Consider the following 9,331-nt stretch of genomic DNA (forward strand, 5'->3'; position numbering starts at 1 on the left):
AAACCAGGACACTACTTCTGGTTTTGCGGAGTTTGTAAACCAAATAGTTCGTAAACAGGGCTGTTCTTAAACCGAGGTACCACTGTAAATGATAGAAAATAGGGTGTGTGTGCTGAAGGATACATTTTGCAGGAGAAACAATGCAGAGTTTCATAATTTATGCAGGTGCAGAATTTGGATTCTTCTTTTTTAGCAGAAGTATACAGTGAGCAGTGAGCATGATTCTGTCTGTAGATGTGCTTTGCTGGATGAGAAACCTATTTCTCCAGTGACTGTGTATAAAATTGTACTGTTTCCTTCATCACATTTTCATGAAGGCACCCACTATTTCCTGTTTGTCTGACTGAACCTTTCCTTCAAGTCTCATGCATTGCACACCTTGAAATGCCATTTGCTACCATAAAAATTATAATATGCAAGAAAAGATCTGTAAGATTGTAACGGTTGAGCATTTCCCCAAATGCCAGTCTTGTCCATCTCTTTTTCTTTAGAGTTCTCATACTCCTGGGTTGATTCTTCTTATGAAATTATCTTGCTCTGAATGAGTAACAGTATGTCAAACAGTGTGCTCACATGAACAGTGCAATATGGGGAAAACAATCTGTGGGACAGAAAGTGGAAACTTGCTGGAGCAGATGCCTCCCCCCTCTGACCCCCACCCCAGTTCTGCAGATGAAGCCAGTGAGATGCTTCAGTTATCAGAGCAGTTTCATGACATGAAAAGAAGATGGACTGCTAGTGACAGAAGAGACGGGGGTTTGTTCAGAACCCCCACTGAATATTTTATCAAGAACTTCTCAACTGATAAAGTTTCAAAACTTTTCTTTTTCCTTTAAAGGCGTCCATGGTAAGAAATCTTATCTGAACTAAAACATCAAGACTTTAATTAAAGGATCTTTAGTATAAAACTCCAATCACAAAAACAATTAAGCCAAATTTGCTATACTTTTAACTAGTCAATAATTCAGTAGTTGGATCTCGCTAATAGACTTCTCTCTGCCACTGTGTTGTTGTAATGATGGCGCATCACCCGGCTCTGCGTTGCAAGGATCAATCTGAGATCAATATTTTCTGTGAGCTTTTCGTGTCTTTCAGAGGCTGTGAAAAAAAGAAAAAGAAATAGCAACATTGGGCTTCTTCTCACAATTACTTTATCAGGTTTAATAACCCCCCAAATGCCATTCGCCTTTTGTTGCCGCCTCTCTTAGGAAAAACTTCACCCACTAGTTGCTTGCATTGATGGGATATTATTGGTTATTTCTACAGCACATTGCATATGCAAAGAGCTTTTTTCTAATGCAACTCAAAACAACTATGTGAGTTTAATGCTTCCACTTACAGGGATGCTGGGTCTTTGAACTGCTTCAGAGGCAGAAGGGAATAAGGATCAAGCCATTTAAGCATAGGAAGGGCTGTTATCTGTCAGGGATGTTGTAGTTGCCTCTGCTATTGCAGATTGGGGTGATACTCAACTCAACTGTGAGCTCAAGTATTTCTGCTTGCACAACAGGACTCCTCCCCCCCGACTTGCCCCATTCCCTCCCTAAATTGGAGAGAACCTTTAGAACAGATTTAGGGGGCGCACAGATTGAGAAGAGGGGGAGAATGTTCCATTACGCAGGGGGAAATCCTTGTGCTGATGGGACAAGAGTCTTAGTGTTGTGCTGGATTCCACCCCCTGCACTGAGCAGATGGTTGGGCTAGGTTACTTCCAGGGTCCCTTCCAATGCTGTGATTCTTATTTCATGATGTGCAGCATCTCTTTCCTATGAAATAGGCCATAGGATGTCTTCCTGCCTTTAAAATAGTCCAACTACTCCCCTTTTTGGAACAAGGGGGAATGGGGCCAATGTGTTGCATGTCATGATAACTTTTCATTTATATACTTCTGTACTGCACTCTAGATGAGCCTGGCCTGGAATGATTCAGAAACTTCACAAGGATGGAGACAGTTTGATTACCAGTGTTTGGTTACAGGAAACATAACATCAGTACTTTATGAGCTCCAGCAGCTGCGAGTTTGTCTTTCCACAATCAGATTTAGTAGCAGCAATTTACTGCAATTGCATGCATACTGGAAAATCAGTGGTGACATGGAAGAAGACTTGTTCTGTTCTGGCCCTGAGATTTTGAAACAAGCATCCACGTGTGTGTGTGTGTGTGTGTGTGTGTGTGTGTTTAAATATGGTCTTTATTCCTTTTACAGGGTGAAATTTTATTAGAGAACCACAGTACCTATTGGGAAGGAAAGAAAATGTTTAATTGCATTTCTGTTTTGTAGGACAGAATTCATTCAGAATGGCAAAGTATCAATAAGAGGGTCAGGTCTCCTGAACTGTTTCCTGGAAGTTTTTGCACGAACCTTTTTAAATCAAGGAGTCGAAAGGGTAAGCTCTTTAATTTAATTTAATTTTGGAAAAAAAAGTTTTTTTCTATGTTATTGATACATTATGTGTCACCCTTAGTGAATGTTCATTATGACTTTTTTCCCAACTCCTTGCTCAGTAATTTCAGTTGATGGGTGTTTGGCAGCTTCCTGTGTGAAATAACTCCCATTATGTATTAATTTAGATTCATAGCCTACATCTACTTCTGGGCTCCTGTCTGTGTTCCATTTCTTTGTAATTTCATTCAGATGGGGACGTGGCAAATGTGTGAAACACAGGTGCTGAACTAAGTGAGAATGTTTATGAGCTAAACGAGGATGGTCCAGCTTTTCATGCCAAGTGGGCCACAAGAGTACTTCGACATGGAACCGTGCTTCTAATTTTGGGGCCAATCACAGCTGTAATTTTTACAGTATTCCCTAGTCTCTGTTACTCAAAGACATGAAAAATCACATCCAAATCCAGCTACATGTAGTTGCTAAATACTACTAGAACATGGGTAGGCAAACTAAGGCCTGGGGGCCGGATCTGGCCCAATTGCCTTCTAAATCCGGCCCACGGGTGGTCCGGGATTTATGTGTTTTTACATGCATAGAATGTGTCCTTTTATTTAAAATGCACCTCTGGGTTATTTGTGGGGCCTGCCTGGTGTTTTATATGAGTAGAATGTGTGCTTTTATTTAAAAGGCATCTCTGGGTCATTTGGGGGCATAAGAATTCATTCATTTCCCCCAAAAAATATAGTCCGGCCCCCCCACAAGGTCTAAGGGACAGTGGACTGGCCCCCTGCTGAAAAAGTTTGCTGACCCCTGTACTAGAATGTCTACTCCAGGGTAGTAAGGTTTATAAGTGCTGTATCTCCATGACTTTATCCAACCTGCAATCTGCACCAGCCACGTGGTGTGAACGTTTTAAATAGTTCAACAATGTTATTGGGGAAAATAGTTCCCAAATATAGCTGACATGAATGAAGGGCACTATAGGTGTTTCTTATTCCTAGAGTGTCATTACATGGACATGGAATTCAGGAGCATTTGGGCAGAGGAGGGTCCTCAGGGCAGGGGACTGAACTATGCAAATATGTTAAAGTGAAAAAAACAACAAAAACCCCTTTCCTCTTTCTTTCTCTGTGTATTCCTCAACCTTACTTCTCCATAATCTTGTAGATTTCATTCAGACATGTGGTAGCTGATAAGATAGTTATATGAATAATTTAAAAATCTTGGCACAATTATTCTGAGAAAAGAAAACAATTGATTTCTGGCACCTTTTTGGCGTTCTCCGGATAAATGTCAGAACTTTTAAAGATTGTGCAGATAGAACTGCATCACATCATGGGAGGAAGTGATGGATGCCACATGAGCTCTTCTTTCTATACCTTTTCTAAATAAAGAGAATCATTGATTTTTTTAAACCCCTCTAGTCTGCAGGCATTCAGACTTCTGTTGTTTATTCTGCCAGATAAACCTGGAAACTCATTTTGTCTGAATGGATGCTTGACATTTTTGTTGTAGTTATAGGTGGCTCAAATCTTCTTACAGCTGTAAGTATTTTCTGTTGCTGTTCTTTGGGAGAAAGCTTTGCTTTTTGACCTTTCCATTATGTCTATACACGGCACAAGCAAGGCAAGGAATTCATGAGCAACCCACAGTTTAGGAAGAAATAGATGGATGCACTGTACTTACGAGGGACGTGCTTTAGATTTTGAAACAGTCACCTGATGCACCTCAATTGGGAGAATTACCTGTATTGTTATAGAGGTTGGAAAACATGTATTGTAACATTTAAACGGTGCTATAAGTATATATTTATTTGTCACGGATGGATATACTCTTCAAATCAGGTAGTGTTGCCACATAATTTAGACCCATTCGCCAGATTTGCACATAGCACTCTGGCTTATTTTGCCAAAGTGTGAATGGTTTGAAAATCCAAACCAGCCCAGTAACCTTGGTTTCGTTCCTGGCAAACCACCTTGTGAAGCCATGACTTGTTGGTTTATGAGCCACAGTTTGTTTCAGCTGATTTGGAGCTAAGTCTGAACCCAGTAGCCTTGCTTAACCATGGTTTATTTGGCTACCTGACCTCAGATGCTTGCCCAAACTACAGAAGCATGAAACTAGGGCAGTTAGAAAACAAGCCAAGCCTTGGAGAAACAAGCTGTAGCTTATTTACTTCTCTGTGAGGCAACTCACGTTTTCTGAAACAATCCATGGTTAAAACAAACCCTGGTTTAGCCACTGCTTCTAAAAACCCATGTGTTTCTAAAACACGTAGTTAGGCTTCATTATCATGTGACTCATTTAGAGGATCTCCTGACTACTTTGGCCTTCCCTGGCAAATATGACCATACTTGCTAGGGATTATTAGGAAAGGCATTGAAAATAAAGCTGCCAGAGTTGTAGTTCTCTTATCCAGATCTATGGATCTGGTACATTTGGAATAGTGCGTGTACAATTCTGGCCATTCCCAGAAAGAATATAGCAGAGCTGGAGAAAGTCCTGAAAAGGTCAACCGAAATGATTGAGGGGTCAGAGCACCTTCCCCACAAGGCAAAGCTAAAGCGTTTGGGCCTCTGTTTTTTGTTTAGACTATGGAGTGAGGGGCATAATAGAGGCTCATAAAATTTATGTGTGGCGTGGGTAATAGAGAGAAGCTTGTCTCCATTTCATAATAGCTAGAACTTGAGATCGCCCAAGTTGAAATTGATTTGGAGTAGATTTAGGACAGACCAATGAATAAATAATTTATGGGGTGTGCTGCAACGAGATGTGATGGCCACGAACTAAGCTGGGTTTAAAAGAGGATTAGTCGAACGCATGGTAGATTGGTGTGTCGGTGGTTATTAGTCATGAGAGCTATAGAAGACCTTCGCGTTCAGCGGCGGTGTGCCACTGAATACCAGATGCTGAGAAACAGCAATAGAAAGAGCTCTGATGGAAGGAGGGAATTGGACAGCTCCAGGAGGCATCTTGGGGTGGTGGCAGGGAGGGGACACATGTAATATAAATTTCGGGCTGCAGGTTGCCCACCTCTGCTTTGGCATCTGAGCCAGGAAGTATTTGAGGGGAGTGAATCTTGTGTGTGTGTGTGTTCTGCGACTTGTCAATCAGAAAAGCTTTTAGTGACATGAATAAATAACAGCTCAAATCCAAGAGAAGTATAAAAAAAAATTTTTATTATCAAATTGGTCAAAAACATAAGATGGAAATGGAGTACTGTTGGACCCACAATGTCACTAATGGCTTTTGTAATAGATGACCTATAATTGAATGTACAGCAAGGAAAATTTGAGATTGTGAGGAGAAGGGATATATAAATATTAGAATTTAAGTGACCATGACAGGGTGATCTGCTTTACTCTTTAAGATCAAACTGATAAGTATGATAAATTTTTTTTTTTTGGGGGGGGGGGGACTATATTTGAAAAACTGCAAGATTTTTTTCAAATATGACTCAATGAGTTTCAGCAAGTCAAGATTATATGGCAGAATACCTTCAGGAAAAATCCTTAGATAATTAGGGAATATTTTCAGATAAATTATTATAATTTTTACCTGAACACGTATACTAGAGAAACGTTTTAAAATGTTGTCTAGATTGTACATTACATATATGTAATGGTGAGAATTTTAAGATCAGTTTAACTACTTGACCTATTATGTCTTTTAACATATGTGTTAAAAAGTGTACTTTTTGGAGACATGTTGAGAGTAACCCTATGCATGTTTATGAAGAATCCCACTTTCTTTAATGGGACCTGCTCCCATGTGTCATTTGTCATAGGATTACAGCCAGTACCAATTTGCTAGGCAGCGAGTCCCATTTAACTCAATGAGATCCACTTTTAAGCCAGCTAATTTAGGATCATGTTGTTGTTAGGCCTTCGTGTACCAGCTAACAGGGAACCAATGAATATCTGTGCAAAAAATATATGTGAGAAAGGAGTGTAAAAAAAAAAAAAAGACCACACATGGACACCCTTTGTTAGATTTTGTGATGATAACCAATTATTTTATGTCAAATACTGTTTTAATATGTATTGTGTATAATTCAATATGTAATGAATTCAGTGGCTATGTCCAGGAGGCAGAGGGTAGTGGGGTTCCGCTGCCACGGAAGTCCAAACTGCACCTACTGAAAGTGCAGACTGTTGGGGAGGCACTGCCTGTTGTTTCCCCGCCAGAGGTAGGAAGTGTATGTCCTTGAAACAAGCCATTTCAGAGGCAAAGTAGGGCAAGGCAACAATCTGCTTGATCCTAAGCTTGATCCTAAGCTTGTTCATTTGCTGCAGAGAGCCATGGTGGAGTGCTTGCCTGGAGCTGGTGCAGCAAAAAATAAGAAACACCCACCCACCCACTGTTTTCTGCCCTGACCAGCAGAGATTTGGATACAGTGCTTTGTTCTACCTCTCTAAGCAACCTTGGGGCAGCATTAGGATTGCCCTGCCCATTAGCAGATATTCAGTTGCACTGAAATAAGTGGGAACCTTATGTAACTAACTGTGTCTGAATAGAACACCTAACTATGCTGTGAAGTTAGTAATCTGACGAGTTTTTGAATTAAAAGAAGAAAAAGTTTAAAAAGTAAAGTAAAGGGCTTTTAAGCCACATTTCAAAAGATGGTTTTAAAAAAATTAAACATAATTTATAACATTTTAATAGGTAGGAATAGGTTCCTTTACATTTCATGTGCATCATGTTGTAAGGTTAACATTCTGAAGCTTGATCTCATGTGTCAAGATTTAAGCACAAGAGCTTTAGTTTAAAGGAATATATTGATCAGACTTTGATTGAGCCTCGTCTAATCGAAAAGAACAGTGGTGCTTACTAATAGCTGTCATTTAATGTTTCGTCTTCATTTCATAAATCTCCCTTCTCTGCTTCCTTAAGCCCCTCTGTCAAACAATTTCCCTTAAAACTGCTGTGCTAAGTGGAGAAATGAAAAAGCAACTGTCACAGTGTGAACATAATTGATTCAATAAATAACATTTTTAAATTCTCAAGGCAAACCTCGGGGTTTTCACTTATGTCAATTAACTACTTAGTAAATGGTGGTAAACTTAATTTGGACAGATGGGCTGAGCTAGCCCATTCTCACTTCCTCTGGAAATGAAAGAGAAAGCATTTTCCCTGATTTTTTTTTAAAGTAATGTTTGGCTTGAATTTGGAAAGCATCACTTTGAAAACCTTTGCATTACTTGATGATAAAACAAACTGAATGTTGGTCTCTTCAGGTTATTGCTGTTTGGGAGTGATTCATATTTGTCATGATATTGCACTATGAGACACGGAACCTGCTGTGTCTTTTTTTGAGGGGGGCATTCTTCACTATGTGGGTAGAAACTTCTCTTTTGCTAAAAGGGAACAGAGAGATCCTGTGACTGCAGAGCTTTCACTGCAAAACAGGTAGCATGTAGTTAATTACCACAACCAATCTGCCAAGTTGTGGTTTGCATATTGCCAGCATACTTCTCATAGTTGTAGCAGACTTAGTCCAGGGCTGAAATAATATTCTGCACTATGTAGATGTGCAGGTAAAGAGGAGATTCCCCATCTTTACAACCCACAAATGACAACAAGGCAAAAAGATGCTCCAGCTCTAGTTTCACTGTACTTAAAATAGCATGTATGAGTTGTGAGTAGGCACACAAATCTGGAGTGTCCAAAAGTGTGACCCGATGATCACCAGAACTTAGAATCCCAATTCCTATATGCAAGGCATGGACTCCACTGCTGAGCTATTGCTGTCCTCAACCATGTGATGCATTCTCCTTCCTTCCTTCAGATCCATTGATGTGAGCTTCAGTGCACCATTGCACTGCTCTGTCATCAGGTTGCCAGTATCTTTGAGTTAAGGAGGATAAACAGTAGGGAATGAAATGGAGGACAAACTATCCCTGGAGAGGTTACCTGTTTGGTCCCCTGTCACTGAAGCAGAAATCAAAAGTCTTATTGAGAGACTTCCCCTAGACGAAGCTCCAGGATGGGATATGTTGCCCCACCCCAGTCTTTCATATGGACCCAGAGTGGTGGGCACCAATCTTGGCATCACAGTAAAGACTGATATATTTTCTTAGTGATATTGGTCTTGATCTGCTTAGATGATCTCTAAACAGAGAGATTCAATTTGTAAAGCTACCGTGTGCTGGTAAAATGTTCAGACGCTTCAAAATTACTGTCTGTGTTCTTTTTACAGGGTGTTACGATAATGGAGAAACTTCTACAAGAACAGTTTGGGAGCCCCTTTTTGTAATGAGGAAATGTGAGTGTCTTTATACTGTTTCTTTTATAAGAATGTGATAATCAAATTCAGTAGTTTTCATAAAAGTAATCCCTCCCCCCATATATTTTTCATGGAGGACAATGTATGTATTCTTCAAGTAGTTCTAGAAACGAGAGCAAATGGCTATTGATTGGTTTGTTATAAATGTTCTCCTAAGACACACTTTTTTGTACCTTACAGGAGGAGAAATCTCCATGTGTCTAAAGTGGAACCACAGCAATATGTCCTCATTACCAGGCCTGCTTCTTGCTGAAGTTAACTTTATGGGTTAGATTAACGAATAAGGAAAGACTGAGTTGAAGGAAGACAATTGCCTACAAACTAAGCAGCACATGTGGAATGGCACAACTTAAAATCTGTGAACCAGTGTGATCATGGCGAACGAAAGTATGGTTTGGAAAAATACATCACTGTGTAGTTGCTCTTTAATCTCCCATAGACTAATCATCAAAAAGATTCCCACCCACCCCCTCAAAAAAAGAAACAAGATTTTACTCTTGTTTTAATATATGGTCCTTTGTTCGGGGCAGAGAATCTATTCCACAGCAGTGCAACTGAAATTGAGACATTTTATTAACAGGTACTGTGAATCTATTCTCATGAAGGCTCTACGTGAACTGCAAGATTATTTTAGTTTCAAAATTCTTGTATTATGCAAA

The 9,331-nt window shown here is 39.8% G+C and overlaps 1 protein-coding gene across 2 annotated transcripts in view; it reads left to right on the forward strand.

Annotated features, from left to right (window-relative positions):
* Positions 1–9,077, forward strand: part of PRELID2 (PRELI domain containing 2) — a 31,484-nt gene extending 22,407 nt beyond the window's left edge. For both annotated transcript variants that reach the window (XM_053376684.1, XM_053376683.1), the window contains exons 5-7: positions 2,282–2,387; positions 8,586–8,651; positions 8,853–9,077. In XM_053376684.1, the coding sequence (XP_053232659.1) occupies positions 2,282–2,387; positions 8,586–8,642 (163 nt within the window). In that variant the 3' untranslated portion in view covers positions 8,643–8,651; positions 8,853–9,077. The remainder of the gene's footprint in view (positions 1–2,281; positions 2,388–8,585; positions 8,652–8,852) is intronic.
* Positions 9,078–9,331: the final 254 nt, after the last annotated feature.

This window comes from Podarcis raffonei, chromosome 2 (genome assembly GCF_027172205.1).
Source record: "Podarcis raffonei isolate rPodRaf1 chromosome 2, rPodRaf1.pri, whole genome shotgun sequence".
NCBI lineage: Eukaryota > Metazoa > Chordata > Lepidosauria > Squamata > Lacertidae > Podarcis > Podarcis raffonei.